Raw genomic sequence first — 18,050 nt, 5'->3', positions numbered from 1 at the left:
CTGAACAACAAAAGGAGCACAAACAACTTTCTTCATTTATTAGAAAGATTTGTGTTTTCATGATCTGATATTTCCCTCAATAACTTTTATTATGAAACAATTAAAGTCAGAGAGAGCTGGAGAGACAAAACACTTTATATATTTAATTATATATAGGGTATATATATATATATATATATATATATATATATATATATATATTTATCATCATTTCATTCAGTCACATGAGGCTGATCATTCCTGAGTGTCAGGTTTGATGAGTTATATCATTTAAGAGAAACAATACTCATATTCTGGGTTAATTAATATTGACGTCACAATCTGAATTTCAAAACGTACAGATGCAAATAATTCATAAATAAGACGAACGCATTCCGCCGTTAGAAATTGATCCTGCGCTTATAAACAGAACAGTTTGTTAACAAGCTACAGAGAGACAACACCTCTACTCTGGCAGTGAAGATAATTGTGTGTCTGTATTAGTTATTAGTATTATTAGTTACTATTATTAAGTACAGTGATCATGTGAACAGACACAAACTTCTGAAAAGTCGCTCCAGCTGTTAAAGCCGACTGACAGCTGATCCAGCTGTGATCAGCTGATCCTCCATCATCAGAAACAGACGTCGCTTCACGTGACGCAACTGAGGAAAGGACGTGTCATGTTTCCTCGTTTCCTCTCACCTCGCATGGTTTCCTCCATGCATCCCTGGTGGGAGGGACTAAGACGCAAGGAAAGGACGCAAGTGAGGGAAACGGGGACGCAATTAAGAGACTTGGGATGTACCCTATGGCGCTGCTAGCATACACTGCCAACTTCCGGGAACTTTAGAAAGGCTCCGTGAGCCGCCATTACAAAAAAAAGAGAAGAAAAAAAGGTCTCTTGTGCTGGGCAGAGCTCCAACGAGGAAGTGGAACCACAACAACAAAACTCCGTCAGACATATCAATGTTATATTTGTATTTGTCATCCTCCCCACGGTTGGTTCCTAAGTACCTGAGGTAATACTGTTTGTAGTGTCTGTATAGCGAGCTTGTTGCACAGACTTTGAGATAATATTAGCCTTTTCCTCGTATGTTGTTAGCTTTGCTTATGCTACTGACGCTAACTTACATTTATTCAGCTGAACATGTTAAGTTTATTAGTAGGGTTAGCTACTGTTATTATTTTACATTATTTGTCCGAGTCCATAGTTTGTCCGGCTGCTGTGACCAGCTGTCTAAAAATGACGCTAACGTTAGCTAGATAACAGCTAGCTCGCTAGCTGGCATGAAAGCAATGTTGGGCAGTTAAATAGCTCTAAGAAATGTTAAGAAAGACAGTCCCTTTATCATCTCCGTTAATATGTTGTACAGTGTCCCATATTTACTTTGGAGAAAAGGACTGTAATGTGGATAGACTTTTATGACAGGAGTAAGTCATCCTCTTCGTCTGAAGTATGAATCAAATACTGAAGTTGATATAGCTAGCGTTACAGTTTTCAAACAGTCAAACACAGAGGTATGTTCCAACTGAGATATCTTGCTGTTCATTTATTTATTCTTAGAATTGCAAACAGGGAAACTGCTGTTTGCTGTGTATTTTTGTAACGCCATAGTTCCCTCTCGGTTAGTTGAGTTATAAACCAGCAAAATGCTGAATCTAATAATTAAATATTGATGAGATATTTGTTTTGTTTTTGTAAGAACAGCCACAAATAGATTGTCGTGTCGCTGTGTCTCAGTAGAGAACAAGCTATTGTGACCTTTTTTATAATGAAATGTGATAGGAAAACACTGGAATTATTACTGTATGTTTTGTATTTGCTGTAAGAAACATTTTGCCAGATCAGCTTTTTTCTTACCTATTGACAGTCTGTATTTTTCCTCTTTTAGTGTTTGCATGAAGCCTTTGAATACAACTGGAGCTTTATACAACTGAGCAACACCATGGAGGAGACGAGTCGGGAGGCGGTTGCCACGGCGGTGCAGCGCGTGGCAGGGATGCTGCAGAGATCTGACCAGCTGGACAAAGTGGAGCAGTACAGAAGAAGAGAGGCTCGCAAGAAGGCCTCTGTGGAAGCCAGGCTGAAGGTGATGTGTTAACAGACAATGTATTTCAGTACGTCGAGGGTACTGGCAGGACTCTGGGTGATGCGGCCAATGCATTTCTGTGACCACCATACTCTGCGTGTTAAATGGAATTTCCTGCGTCGACCAATGGCGTAGCCAGGTCATTTTGCCAGGTCTTAAGCCTCGAATGTTTTGAGTGTACCTCCGAATACAATCATAACTGTAAGCCTGTAAAAGTTGACAAAAATTGAATGTGTCTGAATGCGCTTCAGTGTTGGTAACATAACAGACTGTCAAAGTAAATGCAGGTCTTAAAACTGACTGTTTGTGCAGGTAGCTCTGACAATCACTGCTGAGTGACTCAAAGCTGGAAGAGTCGAGGAGAAATAGGAGAATATATAGTTCCATGTGGAAAGAAAAACATATTTTGTAAAGAAATAAGTTTAAGCCAAAAGGTCCGCCAATGTAGAATAATCTATCATAAAACATTAGGCTGGGTGCAGTTTGATTTTATTAAACAAACTTCACTTTACATTACGGCCTGTCTCCAAAATGAATAAAAACAATTACATTTACTATTAATGACAACTTCACGTACAAGCACGATTTGGAAACCTTTTTCATCCAATTTCTTGGATTGAATCTTTTATTTTGCACATATTTAGATCAGAGAAGTCTTTTTTCTGGGGATGTGCCCACAAACCCTCTTTATAAGTTCAGTGTTTGGGCCGCTGTATTCATAGAATCCTGCTTACGGCCATGGTTATCAGTCGGTGGTGCTATGACTGTGAGTTAATATTGGCATGCAGAAGTCCTAAAATCATAACAGTCATCAAGCATGTCAAGTTTGGGACAGTTTTGACAAAGTACAGTCGAGTTACAACAGCTTGATGGATGATGGCGAACCATGTAAAATGGTCGCCACACCACGTCCATGTTGTTCGATGAAACCTCAAACTTTGAGTAACTTTTAATCACTAAGGTCTTTAGATTGTACTGACCAAATTTGAAGTTGATTTGACTATTTTTCTAGGAGGAGTTCGTTAAAGTACAGCGCCTGGAAATGGCAAAAACAACACAAGAAATTCATACAAAATTCGAAATGGCTGAATTCCAGTTGGGTTTAGAGGAAGGGGCGATGAAGAAACATCAATTTTAAGTGACTGATACTAACAGAAACACGATCCGTGTGTTGATAATCTAAATATATCAGGCTTGGGTGGAGACCAAAAGTAAACGGGATGCTTTTGCCTTTGAAAGTGTTTGTGTACAGCAGTTGTACTGCAGTGATCAAATTTGCAAAGTTTACAGAGCAGCACGTTGTTGGGTCTCTATCTAAAATACTTCCACACTTTAGACTGATCATGGGTGAAGTGTTTTTTACCTGCAGCATGTTCTTCGGGGGAATGCATGCTTTGACCGGGTGCAGCCACTTCTCGTCACGTTTTGCAAATCAACGTATTTTTGTTGTCGATTACATCGACGAATCGCCCCCAGCCTTTATAACAATGGCATCTCTCTCTCTCTGCCCCCGATGTCCTTCAGGCAGCCATCCAGTCCCAGCTGGATGGCGTTCGCACCGGACTGACCCAGCTGCACAGTGCTCTGCTGGACGTCAAAGACATCCAGGGCTCACTGGCTGATGTGAGCAAAGACTGGAGGCAGAGCATCAACACCATAGAGAACCTGAAAGACGTCAAGGATGCCGTCGTTCAACACAGTCAGCTGGCCTCAGCTGTGGAAAACCTCAAAAACATTTTCTCCGGTAAGCTCAGTTCAAACCGACCTAAAATATCAATGATCGTTTGTCCCACCTTGGACAATATACTTAAACGGTCTTTAGACGGATCTGGGACTACAAGCTATATTTGAAGTTTGACTCTCCAGTTTTCTCTCACTCTTAGTGGTATGTGTGTCTTTGTGGCTGTGCTGTGTGTACAGTGCCACAGATCGTGTCGGGGACGAAGCTGCTGATAGAGCAGGCCGAGCTGCTGCAGGCCCACAGGAAGCTGATGGAGCTGGAGTGTTCTCGAGACGACCTCATGTACGAGCAGTACCGTATGGACAGCAAGAACACAAGCGACATGAACCTCATCTCCATTTACTTCGAAGACGTAAGTTTGAGTGATGGTGTTTTAGAGTATAGACATGTAAACTAGTGATGTTGCCGGCATGATGACAATATACTGTCAGAAGATCATTTTCACTGTCTATTTATGTTGTTCCGCACAGCTGACATGCAGCCGCGCTGCTCTGGCCCGAGCATTACACAATACTCCTTTACATTCGCTATTTATCAATTGATTACACTTTTTTAACATATCCGATCACTGTGTGATCAAAGCTGCTATCAATCAGTCGGAGCACCCTGAAGGATGGCCTGATCAAAATAATAAACAATAAACAGAAAATTAAATAAAAAGGTACAACATTTACATTTCAGCACCTCTAAATGGATAGCACTTTGAAATGTGGGAATTATCCTGTAAACAATTTGACTTGGCAAATATATACTCAAATTAAGACCCTCTGTTTCTAAAGCATTTAAGAAGGAGTTTGTAAAATTCTAATCCTGACTTGAGTGCAGACACTATCACGTTCAACTTGTCTAATACAAGGCTTATGGTTTACTATTAATGTGTTTAGATCTCTATTTGTCTTATAGGGTCACATTATCAGCAGCTCATTTGTGTTTTCTGCAGGAGGACCTTGTATTGTAAACGACAACAAACGTCATTCTGCAGGAATCATAAAATAGAAATAAAATCAGTTTAAACCTGCATGAATCTGCCCATCTGATAATATCTATTTATTTGGAGACAATACGCCTTATTGTATAGTTAGCACTATAGCACTATGTTCTATGCTTTTGAGCTGATTTAGTCTGTGTCTCTCTGGAGAATACATTTGTATTCTACCAAAGACTTTTTTAGTTCTTATGAAGCGACATAGATCAAAGCCTCAAGGCAGTCTCTTTACGTTTCTCTTCCAGGTTCAGGAGTTGTCCGATGAGCTGGCCAAGCAGTTATGGATGGTACTGCAGAGGTCCATGGGTACGGTTCGTCGTGACCCCACTATGCTGGTGTCGGTGGTTCGCATCATTGAGCGTGAGGAGAAGATCGATCGACGTATGGTGGACCGCAAGAAACAGACTGGGTTCATCCCACCTGGAAGACCCAAACGGTGGAAGGACAAGATGTTCGAGGTGACGGCGGATCAAGACTATTACCCTTTAAATACTCACTAAGTTAGGAAGAATATTGTTTTGACCATTAGAATAAAGTAGTATATCTCTTTGTACTCTTTTAGGTGGCCCTGAGGTTAACTTGACTACTATCTAGTTCCAATTCTGAAGACAATTGTTTTTCTCTTCTTTGACCCTTTGTCTTCATACGACACGTCATTTGATTCTTCTTCAATATCCGACCCTTCTTCCTTTGTTTTTTTTCTCCAAACATTCTTCCACTTCTTTTCTTCATGCAACTCTTCTTCTTTGCTTTCTAACTCTCCCCGTCCTTCATCTGACTTTTCATCCGACTCTTCTTCCAATTTTTTCCTGCTGTCACACTCTGACCTGTCTTTCTTCCCAAATGGCTACGATCCGATTGTCCTCGCTTGTGTTTTTGTTCTCTCCATTCCTCGTAAAACACCACAACATTTTTCACAACAGTCACAACTAGTCTCAAATGATTTAGACCCAAATATGCAGACCATATGGAGGTTGCTTGTGGAACATATTGTCCCCAGTAGGTTTCCTTGTAGATTGCATTTTAGTGTCAACCCTTATGCTTTACTCCAGACAACTCTGAGGTTTCCGACCTCCAAGACTACAACTGTCAACAAAAATGTTTCTTTTGCAAGCGTGCATACAATTGTACTCTCAACAGTGAAGCCTCGACGTTTTCATTTATGGTTTTGCATTTTTGAAGTTTTCCCATTATAACTTTTGTGCAAAGAAGATTATTTTGAGTTGCCTTTACCCCAGTAAGAGGTGTTTTTTTTTTTTTTCCTGGATTCTTCTGAAGTCTTTGATCTGTTTTTGTGGCAGGTGTTGGAGGGTACAGTCAGCACCCGCATCGAGGGCACCCAGTCTGTGACGAGAGAGGCTGACAAAATGTGGTTGGTTCGTCTTTTAGAAATAACCAGGAAATATGTTCTGGATGACCTCATCATTGTCAAGAACCTGATGGTGCAGTGCTTCCCCCAGCACTACAACACGTTCAACAGGTAACAGACACAAAATGATCTCAGCGCTAAATAGGTTCTAAACAATCATAATTACAAACAGCTGTCGCATTCAGAACAGAAATGAGTCCTCCGAGCACCGCTGAGGTACTTTTAAAAATACATTAATTTGCCTCAGAGAGCTTTACAGTGTGTACAGCATACGACATCCTCTGCCCCAGGCAGGATTTTAATGTTCCCTCACATCGGAACATGAACAAAAAAAACCGTGTGTGTGTTGATGAGTATGAATTCAGCAGTAACATCTCAGCTGTAAACGTAGTGGTCAGTGTGTGTGCAGTTTACTTGCCGGTGAATAAATACTACAACTCCTCAAGACCAGAGCTGAGTTCCTGTGTCTTGCTTGCCGCCTGCTGATTAAAGTGAGGTGGGGTAACAACTGCTGCTCAGGCTCACTTAAGGTGACCTTTTTAAGGTGGACATTCTCCTGTAAGGGTCAAGCCGCTCCTCTGAGTTTATTTGTAATATTTATTTTTAACTGTAATTAAAATGTTTCGGTAAAAAATGTAATTGTGGGTTAATTATTAACATCCCTTTTATGTATTTGTGTGTTTCAGGTTTTTCACTCTCTACCACAATGCTGTGTCCACTCGTGTCACAGAACTGGCCTCTGAGGACTTGGAGGCTAATGAGATCGTATCCATGCTAACCTGGGTCCTCAACACATATAAGAGGTAACACACACACACACGCACACTTTTACCAGCCCTGTCTGTGTTTATAGTGTTATTGTGGGACATTCATTGTTTCAAAGACAGAACTTTCTTTGTCAATGATCATTGTGACTTGCCCCGTCCATGCATTGTATATCTACCGTGTTTTAAGTGTACCTCCTTCTCAATCACTTAGGACGAGGAGTGGCGTGCAATCACTTGGTTTGAGACATCTCCATGGTAACCTCTATGTGGCGTTGATTAATGAGTCAACAGCCTTAACCCCAGTTCGTAGAGATGGGTCCTAAATCCCCAAAAGCAAAAAGAAAGAGTGCCCTCAAGGCCATTATTAGATATTTTTTAGTTTAACAGTGGTGTTTCTCATGTGTTCAAATCCCCAAATTCTAAATTTAGTGGAAGTGCCTATGTTTTAGCATCAAAATGCTACCGCGCCAATGCTTCCCAAGCCCCTCTAAAAAGGTTTTCCCACGTGACTTGACGTAGGTTTATTCATAGTCAGTATGTATTACAGTAACTAAGATGGCACAGACAGGAGTCACACACAGGCTCATGAGTGTCTGCATGGCCAAAGTGACATCACACCACCTGACGTGGCCACATCGGTGAAGTAAAAGCAGAACTTTGAGAATGCGGGTTTGCCGCGAGGAGAAACTTTGCTCGTCAATATGTTGTTTTTACTGTTGTTCTTGTTATGAGCGCTTTTACAAAGAGCACAAATATGCTGCAAAAAAGTAAATCTGTCACTCTTGGCAAAGGCAGCGCATACCAGATCCACTCATCCGTTCTTACCTTTCACAATAAAAGCCCATGACACATAGCAGTCGCAGGCATGCAGCAGTCTATTGCTTTTCTCTCGTGCTAATACTCCTGTCTTGTTTCTCCACACTCCATCTAGTGTAGTCATACACTGACTCATACAACCTACAACAATACAGTACCTCATACAACCTCACTTCAAAAAAATCCGAACCAACTCTTTCAGGATTTTCCAAACTTAGAACAGCTTGCGTGGATTCAGCGAGGGCTCGTGTTCCCATTACTCGTAATCTTATCGATTAGTTACTGTGGTAACTTACGCCTGTGCTTTTTGCTAATGGCTGAGTGGGCTTTTCCATTTGAAAAAAAATGTAAGTTATTTATTCATGCATTGCGCTGTTGTTTTGGGGGGACACTTTATTTCAGCGTTCAAACTGCGTTAGTCCAGTCAAGCTTCAGCTGTATTTCTCGCACATAGTACCACCATTGAACAGAACGTCCTCAGTCGATTCAGTGTTGTGAAAGTCGTTCAATCTTGATGGGATTGCTGATTCCTGTTATTTATTGAACCTTTTATTGTTGCATTCAGCAGCGATGTCATTCTTAACTTGAAAACTAACCTCAGAGCAGCTCATCCAATTTAATGGTTGTAACAATAGGTATTTCTACACCTGGTTAAACTGACTGACATTGTATTTGCCGACATCACCACCAGTGCATCTGGCTTTACCACAGTAATTCATATCCATTATGATGCTGTTGTCAGTTTGATTTACCTGGTTCATCTAAACCCACAGTCTGCTGTTTATGTTCTCACAAAACTCGTTCCGATGCTTTTAAGCAATTTACGTGTCCATCCAACCACAAGTGTGTTAGAACAGGCTCACAGAATTCACGAGGCAACTGCAGATGGAACTGATCTTTAAGTAAATCTGTGTGCATGTGTGGGTTTCAGTGCGGAGATGATGGGCCACCCAGAGCTCTTTTCAGAGTGCGACATAAACCAGATGGAGCCTCTTCTGCCTCAAGATGTGGTGGACGACCTGCTCAGCAAATATGTCAAGACTTTCACAGTACGCACCACACACCATGGAATGAAAATGGATGTTAAAGGGGTTTTTTGTCACTTACGTATTTTGCTGATCATCACCTATACACCGGTATCTGGCCCAACAATAGAACAAACTCTGTCGCGGCGATGAGCCTGTGTCCCTCCTACACCAGCAGCTCTGACGGTTTTGGATCTCGGCCTTGAACATGTGTCCACACCCACCGGTACAATCTGCTGGTGCAGGCGATGGTGCTGGCGGCATTACGCACACTCAACGCTATTGGCTACTTCAAACGCCAATCAATATCCGTGACAAGTCCCTACCTTCTGTTTCTACAGGAAACAAGTAAATAAGCATCATCAAGTAGCACTCTGCTAGCAGTTTCTTGAGACCTTTAACAGGAATACTAAAGCTTTGTTTATGCTCGCGATTGGCGCTTTAGTGCGAGCCTCCGCTGATGTGCTGCGTTATTCTCTGAAACACCAGAGGGCGTACAAACAAAAACAACTGTGAAGAATCAAAAAGACAATGAGTGTAACTCAGACTGTAGGTGTAACCGGCATAAAGCCATAAAACAACCTCAACAATGCCATGGAGGGATTGTAATTATCTGTAAACTCATATCTCATATTCATGGCCTACTTTATTGCCTTTTTACAACCCCTGTAAAGAAACAGTCAAGTATTACATCCATTATAAGAAAACGAAGGTTGAATATCCCGTAAACAATGTGATTTTTAAGACCACCTGTTTCTGAAGCATCTCAACAAATAGGCCGTCTTTGTATAATCCCTAGACATGTGAATGGTGCTTTTATCAGTGAGCATACCGCGCACTTAATGGATGTCCCATTCAAGTTATTTAGACGTAAGTCACATTATGCCGGCCTTTGTTTCATTTGGACTTGCTGTTGGAATCCACACATAATTAAATTGGGAGTGCTGCACTGACATTGGACCTGCTGTTTGGACATCCAATCACAGGAACTTCATTACTAGTTAAGTTAAGTGACAAATAAACGTTCACTTTACAGAAAAGCCAACGCATCATACCTGATAAACGTGAGCCGGGTTACAGTGGCACAGAAACGATGCTCCAGACTCTCTATTTGACTCGTCATATCTTCAGTCTAATATAACAGGCTGGCTGCGGAAGGCCCTGGAAACGGACAAGAAGGACTGGCAGAAAGAAACGGAGCCCGAGGCGGACCAAGACGGATACTACCAGACCACACTGCCCGCCATCGTCTTTCAGGTAACACACACACATGCAGTATAACCACACGCACAGCCACTTCTGACCTTTGATGAAGTATTCCTGACCCTGAAATTAGGGTTTAGGAGGGTCACTCAACAGCATTCATTGACTTCTCATAAGGGGTTTTCAGATTCAAGAGACTTGCTGAGAGGTGTAGTTTTACCCATGCACTCACACTGCAACATGTTAGCTTGTGGCTACTAATGAGCTGGTTCTCGTGTCCTTCTGCTGAAAAGCAACCCCATTACACACATCTGATCTACATGTTTCAGGATGCTTATCAGCCAGGTGATGACCTGTACTCTTAGGACAGATTTGTCTCATCAAACCAGACGGTGTTTTCCTTATTCTCTTGTCCTGTTGGCCAACAAAAATGTCCCTCAAGAGTTGGAGGAGCTCAAAACAGAGCTTAAAGGAGAGTTAATATTGGACTTACATGAATCAGGTGGACACAAACATGGCTCCAAACGAATGCTTATGTTGCTCAGTGTCTGTATAGTAGGCAGATGTTTGCTTGCATTTAGCCGTATCAACCGGATATGTTAGTGGCCTAAAAAAAACCTCTTATTGCATGGCAGACAAGGAAATTGGATCCATCCAAGTTTTTGTTTTAATCTCTCAGCATAAGGTCCAAACTGTAAATCAGGTACAGTAATTGTTATGTCTCGTCATTCCACTCTTGATCAGATGTTCGAGCAGAACCTGCAGGTTGCGGCGCAGATTGACGGGGATTTCAAAGAACAGGTTTTGAAGCTCTGCCTGAAACAGATGAACACTTTCCTCATCAGGTAACTTGTTTCTATACTTTCTTTCTGATGTGCTAAAGATCTCTTAAAGCTATCCTTTATTCATTTCACAACACACACCAAAAGCTCAACGATTAATCATGTCAGATTCTTTCTGAATTTAAGGCCAAATAAAAAATATCTGAAACATTATAGAACCTGGGTCATTTCTCATCTGTCTATCACTGTCTTCTCTTCTGTAAGAAAAGCTACCCTTTATATATTGGTTCTATGTAAACGTCGATCAAGAGAACAAACTACAACAATTTCTAACAGATGTGTGTGTGTGTGTGTGTGTGTGTCGTTGTGTGTAGGTACAGAGAGGAGGCGGTGACCTACAAAGAGGAGCACCTGAGAGACAGACAGCTGCCTCAGTGTTATGTACAGTACATGATAGCCATCATCAACAACTGCCAGACATTTAAGTAAGTATTCTATTTTCTACATGATTAACAAGTGTTAGAATGAGCCAGAACTGTGGCTGACCACAGGGACAACAGTAGGAGGATCACATTAGTTTGGGACAGTCAGACAGTGTAGCCGGTGAGCTATCTAGCACAAAGAATAGTGCTGGCTATTCTGCGAAAAGAATAGCCTGTCAATAACAGCCTTAAAAAGCAACAGGAAGGATGTCGTGCTTACTTCTCTTAGACCTGCAAAATACAGAACCAAAACACGGATCTACAGAGCAATTAACCAGCAGTAAATACCAGGCTGACAGCAAGGAGAGCCAAGAGGACGAGTGTAGGCTACCACGTGGTAGCTAGGTGTGCAGCGCAAGGAGACATATCCACTTTGTTTACGGCCACTGACATTCAGGAAGGAAAGAAACAGAACTATCAATTACTAAACTGTGATCAAGGTATCTCAAACTGTTACATTTGCTCCCTTTTTTTCTGCTGATTCGATCAGTGACTCAAAATGGTGATTCAGTCAGAAGCGTGAGTTTTGTATTTTACTCCTACTAAGAGCTCGGTGTAAGATAAAGATTGTAACCAGGCGGCAGCCTCGGTTCTGAAAAATGAAGCCATGCTTAAGTGTCTTAAAGCTGCATTCTCTCTAGTGTCCACCAGGGGGCGACTCCTCTGGTTGTATAGAAGTCTGAGAAAATGACTCTACTTCTCTCTTGATTTATTACCTCAGCAAACATGAGTTTAAGGTCATAAAGCAGGGTATGTTTTAGGGCAGGGCTACCTTGTGATCTCCTCCAGAGCCTTAAACAGCGTCTCTTTGTCACTTCTCAACAGTCCAAATATTATTGCTTTCTGGTGGCAAAAAAAACAAGATGGCGCAGGCCAAAATGCTGAACCCGAGGCGTCAAAACCTCCACACTATTGTAACACTATATTGTAATGCATCACGTTGTGTTCTTCAGAGAGTCCATCAACAGTCTGAAGAGGAAGTACTCTCAGTCATCAGAGCCCACTGACAGTGATGCTGCCATAGAGAAGACGCTCAATGAGGTGGCCAAGGAGGGATGTCAGTTCCTGTTGGATGAAGTCTTTCTAGACCTCGAGGTAAGTAGGACATATTGTCTGCGTTTATTTTTGGCTTTATTTCTCACGCAGATTACCATCTCATTGACATCAGTATATTTATTACATGAATATAACGTTCATAGAGGGCTTGCATAGGGTGAGGCTTTGCCGTTGTTTCCGGGACGTCTTTGTGCCTCTGCAGCGTGGGCGGCGCATGCAGATGAACGGCGCTCTTTGCCGAGGTTCCTTGCTGACTCGTCGAGTGGCATGGGGAGAGGACGGGGGCGTTCATCTGCATGTGCTGATGAACTGTGGTGACTGTGGAAAGCCGAGGATTTACTACGAGGCAAAATATCAAGGGAGTAAAGTAAAAAAACACAACAAAAATGTACGTAACGTGATTTTAAAAGGTTTGTCCATATTTTATCATGAATAAAAAAAGACCCAAAACGAACACTGAAAGTGGACTACTTGATTACTATAAGTTAATTAATTAAAGACATCGAGCTTCTTTCCAAAACCTTTTCGTCCATATAAGTGGTTAATCACTACAGCCTTATACACTGTAGTATGTCTGCATATAAGTGGCTCAGTGATCAACAATAAAAGGCTCCAGTGCATTTGATTGCTTTGATTTTGACTTTGCATTGACCAGCATCACCTGAATGAGCTGCTGACCAGGAAGTGGGTGACGGGCTCTCATGCTGTGGACACCATCTGTGTGACTGTGGAGGACTACTTCAATGACTTCAACAAGATCAAGAAACCCTTCAATCAGGTAGGACGGGAGCAGAACACCGTGCTCTTAGCAGGGTGTCTCGAAAAACAAATCTCAATGAATTCTTATGAAACTTAATGGAGACTCACCATCCCACAGCCCTGTACCGTGATTGATATGTCGGCCATGGTGTGTGCAGGAGATGACGAGCGAGGCCCTGCGCAGGGTGGTGGTGGAGTACATTAAAGCAGTGATGCAGAAGAGGATCACCTTTAAGAACGCAGATGAGAGAAGGGAGGGAGCTGAGAGGATGATCAAAGAGGCGGATCAGTTCAAGTTCCTCTTCAGGAAGCTGGCCGCTGTAAGTCCACATGTCACGGTTTCTCCATCCTGCAACACTATTCACTTCCAGCGCCAGCTTTACAGGTTGTAACTAACAGGAGTTGTTCCGATACCAGGACCAGAAATGTCTCCGATACAGCCTGAAATGCCGGATCGGATCACGTCATCATATCATTTATCAGCTCATTTACGCTACGCAGGAACAGCAACACGTGTCACTGACCACCCGATGCCATACATCCTGCCCATCCTGCACATGTGCAAACTAGTACTACACACCTGTGGTTAAACACTCTTGTGCATGCTATTTTACTCCTGATAATGTGACATTGTGAACAACAAATCTGTGTTAAAATCAACTGTAGGAGAAGTAGTTAGCATAGCTGTTAGCAGGCGGTGGGCAGCACAGTGCTGCTTGGCTAAATAACAGAGAGCAGCTCGCATTATACAGATGTTTGAAGGAGATGTTTTCACAGCGATATAAAATAGATATTAAAGAAGGATTTCTGAGCTGTTTAACATCCTAACACTGGCTCTAAGCAAGCAAAACTACAAATGCCAATATTTTGAATTAATAATAATGTCCTTTATTGTTTGAATTGTGTGTTTGGGAAGAAAAAAATGGCTAAAGTAAATATGGTATCAGATCATCTTCATAACTAACAATTAACTACTGCGTTGGGTTTAACAAATCCGTCAACCAATAGCAATAGCTGTCAAAACACTCAATGACACACGTAATGACAGCTTGACTGTTGGGTGTAGGGTGAAGACACAGACCGGCTTTGTGGTGCCATCGCGGCCATCGCTGAAGTGTTCAAGCTGACTGACCCCACGCTGCTGTTCCTGGAGGTCACCACTCTGGTGTCCAAGTATCCTGACATCAGGTACACACACACAGACACACACACACACACACACCTGGCTGATATTCAACATATCAAACCTAAAGTGCGTTCTAGCGATTTATCCGAATACATTGTTTGGGAAAGCACAAATAATGCGATGGAAACGGATGATTTCTTCTCCCCGAAGTTGCTCATTATTATTTGGGAGAAAGAAAAGCTATGATTGACATGTCTGTGCATCAGTCAGGTTTTTTTCATATCGATTCATATCATTGTGGCCACAAGATAAAAATGAGCGTTCTGTTTGCAAGATAGGACTTTGATTTCACTAACTAGTACTTGTATTTACTACACATTATCAAAAAATGATTGCCATTCTAGTCGCCCTCACTGAGTCAGTGAATAGCAGGCTGAGAGCTGACTTTGTGCCCATTGTTACAAAAACACCAATAGTGTGAAAAAAATTCCCTTTTGGACCGAAAGCCCATTAAAAATACACTCTCTCCCTGGAACAGACAGAAGCACATGGCTAATCATTATGCAAACCCACAACCTATACAGAGAGAGAAGGGGGATGAGGTTGTGGAAGCATATCTCACAATAAATGATCCACCAATACAAAATACATTTGATGCTTTGAAGGCACAAAATTAAATTATAATTATATATTATATATATATTAAGATATATAATATATATATATATATATATATATATTACAGGTTCCCACAGTAATTACCAAAACAACAAAAAATATAACTAAACAAATTACTATTAAAGAGAAAAAGCAATCTTAATATTTCAGACATCTAGAATAATTAAACAATACTACTTATTAATGAAATAACAAAATACTAATATAAAATAAATGGCTTCAACAACACATGAAATACTTCACGTGGGATTGTGCAAACGCACCCTTGAAAGGATTTTAAGCTTTGAACAAAGTTATTGTAATAACTTGTTTGATATTTGTCTTTGCTATTTTCTTTAAGTTTGATAGAGTAATGTGGGTTTCTTAACCCTACATTAAAAGGATTTAAGTTATAATAACAGAAATGTGCTTAAATATATTTTTACATTTATATAACTCCATGTACAATATTTTAACACTTGAATAAACAATCATCATACATTTACAACCGGCCCTTTGAGGGAAACATGATGCTGATGTGGCCCAGAGTGAAGATGAGTGTGAGACCCCTGCTGTAAGCCATGACACTACTCCAGCATTCACAGTACCAAGCCCATAAACTGGCACACCTAAATGGAATGCAGCCATTAAGAATACTATTAATTACACCCAATCTTATAAGTGCCTTAGATTGGGATTCACAGAGCAGGTCGGTGCTACCGCGTTAACCCCGAGGTCTCTCCACAGGGAGGAACACATCCAGGCGTTGCTGGCAGTGCGTGGTGACGCCAGCAGGGAGATGCGCCAGATGATCATTGGGACCCTCAGCGAGAACAAAGTATCCTACTCTGGTCTCACACAGCCCATCTTCAAAGACATCACAGTGCCCACCATGACCATGACTACCATGACCTCCATGGCAACTGCAAAGCTGCTCAAATAAGGGCAAAAACCACAACACTATTTCCACCTTCAGACACAATAACATAAGCAAACTTCTATTTCCAGACACTTATTTTTGACTGTTTAATGCAGCTTGCTGTGTTTTCTGTCCCCACCCTTTTATTTGCTGTTTTTATTGTCATCATGATCACGTCTGTGTCAATAAAATATCAAAATATCAGTTGTAATATTGTGTGGTACGACTTATTTAGAGGTTGAAGCACCACAGGATGCTTTTCTTCTCCTCTTCGTTTTTTCACTTATTTTTCTCCTCATCCTGCTGCTTCTCCACCACTACTGTCCTTTGATTTGTGTGCTGATGTCACAGTTAAAGCTGCTATGAGGAGCTTTCATTTTCTGTTGATTCTAGCAGCCCCTGTGGACAAACGTGGTAGTGTTTTCGAGCCCCACCGTCCCTTTTGAAAACCTCTAATTTTACTGAAGCAGGGTCTGACAGTCTCCCCCTCTCAGTCCGGGTTCTGGTTCTGGTTCTCCCGTTTCTTCCTTCCCTCCCGCGGGTCCAGCAATACGGTATTGGTCTCCAGCAGCATGGTGTCTGTGTCGGCTCCCAGCGGGGACCGGAGGAGCAGAGAGGAGAAGCTCTACTCCGCTGAGCTCTCCAGCTCCCGTCGGAGCTCCGACTGCCGGACGAAGGCTGCAGTGAAGCCGGATATGGGTCTGTCCACGGCGGACTGGTCTCTGCCAGAGGTCCTGCTGGAGTCTTAGCTGAAGGAGCTTCTGGTGAACCTGAAGGATTTCGTTTGCGGACGTCACGTGCCGACCCGGTGGCACTGATGACGAGCATTACGAATATCTATAGAAAATTGACAACGATGGTCTAGTCTCCTTATGTAGGTCATATATGGGCACCAGTATTAAATGAACTGTTTTATAACCAGTTAAAAGAGAACTGAGAAGTTAACTAAAATAACTGTAGATGAGATGACGGTTCAAGAGTATCACCAGATCCTCCCACAGTCTATCACCTGCTCTGATAGATCATATACACATTAAATATAATATACATAAACATCGAACAAAAAGTTCGGAAATTTGTGTTTGGTAGATTATTTCTCTGTTGTAATGTTTCTTGGCAATAAATCTTATACCATTGGAAAGCCTGTTTAGTTCCCTTTTAAACGGTGCCCCATTTGTAAGGAATGCACATTTCTGGGATGAGCAGCACAGCTGAGTATGTGGGTTGCGCCCATGAAAAATGTGCCAAATCTTCTCTGCCAATGCCAAACAGCTTATTCTGCTGTTGCTATTGACTCTTGTTTGGTGGATTGGATGATTGAAGTCTATCTTAGCAAGGAAGAAACAAGACATATTGACAATTTTACAATTTATTCATTATTTTATTCATTATATGAGAGGGTGTTTTGTAACATAATAAAAAGCCTGAGTGGAGAATTAACTTGTGGTTAACCCCTGGGCAGGTCACGTGGCTCCCAAACGTGACAGGAGACCGTGAGTCTAAAGCTAGCTTTATTATCTTAGCTTATGTCCATAAGGATATTCCTCATGAGCTTGTATTTAATGTCTGTTTGTGCAGCGGAGGACTGTTGATCCGGACCTGATGAAGACTCTGAGGTAAGACCTGTTCTCAGCAGGGACCTGAACGTTCTGTCGTTACCATGTTTACCAACATGCGCATCTTTTCAAAATTCACTCCATCTGTCCAGAAACGAAAGTTCAGTCAGTCAGAAAAGCAGAAATATCTACCTTCACTCGACGAAATCTCTCAAAAGAAACCTTCAAACTGTGATTGTTTGCATCAGGAACTCTACTTGTGACCTACTGTCAAGTTGTGAGAACTATTTGCTGCAAAGAAGTGAGATTTATACACTTTCTAAACCCCTATGGTCTTCAATGCATTTTACCATTGAGACTGTGAATCCCCAAAATACACCAATATGTATGCTAATATTGGTAATATTTTCATTTATCAGTGTAAATTCATCCACTAGGATTGACTTTTGACTGTTGTGACCAAGTTTAAACACGTTTTTGTCTAATTTAAACCAACGCTTTTGTTTTGTTAGCTAACGTTAGCTGTTTAGACCCGACCGTATAGCATTAAGCTAGCACACACTGAGAAATGCTAATACAAATATTATTTCTATATATTTATACAACTTCTAGGGGATATGGATCATAAGTGATGCAGGCATGACAATATATTTAATCTGTATTATTTCAACGTGTTCATAATTCACACGTTTCCTACATACTCGTGATGTTTTTCATATATGAGGAGACTATTTT

At 41.5% G+C, this 18,050-nt stretch overlaps 1 protein-coding gene across 2 annotated transcripts; it reads left to right on the top strand.

The window, feature by feature from the left end:
* Window positions 1-748: 748 nt before the first annotated feature.
* On the top strand, window positions 749-15,964 carry exoc3 (exocyst complex component 3). Of its 2 annotated transcripts, XM_079172876.1 has the most exons (17): window positions 749-1,001; window positions 1,875-2,072; window positions 3,597-3,816; window positions 3,993-4,165; window positions 5,044-5,256; window positions 6,100-6,278; window positions 6,854-6,970; window positions 8,682-8,799; window positions 9,907-10,032; window positions 10,723-10,823; window positions 11,135-11,245; window positions 12,196-12,337; window positions 12,501-12,686; window positions 12,954-13,076; window positions 13,216-13,377; window positions 14,124-14,245; window positions 15,588-15,964. In XM_079172876.1, exons 2-17 carry the CDS (start codon window positions 1,929-1,931, stop codon window positions 15,781-15,783), a joined length of 2,433 nt encoding a protein of 810 aa, XP_079029002.1. In that variant the 5' UTR covers window positions 749-1,001; window positions 1,875-1,928; the 3' UTR covers window positions 15,784-15,964. The 2 variants fall into 2 exon arrangements, with proteins under 2 accessions (XP_079029002.1, XP_079029003.1); XM_079172877.1 differs by lacking the exon at window positions 12,501-12,686 and having other exon boundaries at window positions 751-1,001.
* Window positions 15,965-18,050: the final 2,086 nt, after the last annotated feature.

This window comes from Pholis gunnellus (genome assembly GCF_910591455.1).
Source record: "Pholis gunnellus genome assembly, chromosome: 14".
In the NCBI taxonomy this organism is placed as follows: domain Eukaryota; kingdom Metazoa; phylum Chordata; class Actinopteri; order Perciformes; family Pholidae; genus Pholis; species Pholis gunnellus.
The sequence above is the reverse complement of the archived record's forward strand: the minus strand, read 5'-3'. Positions and strand labels throughout refer to the sequence as shown.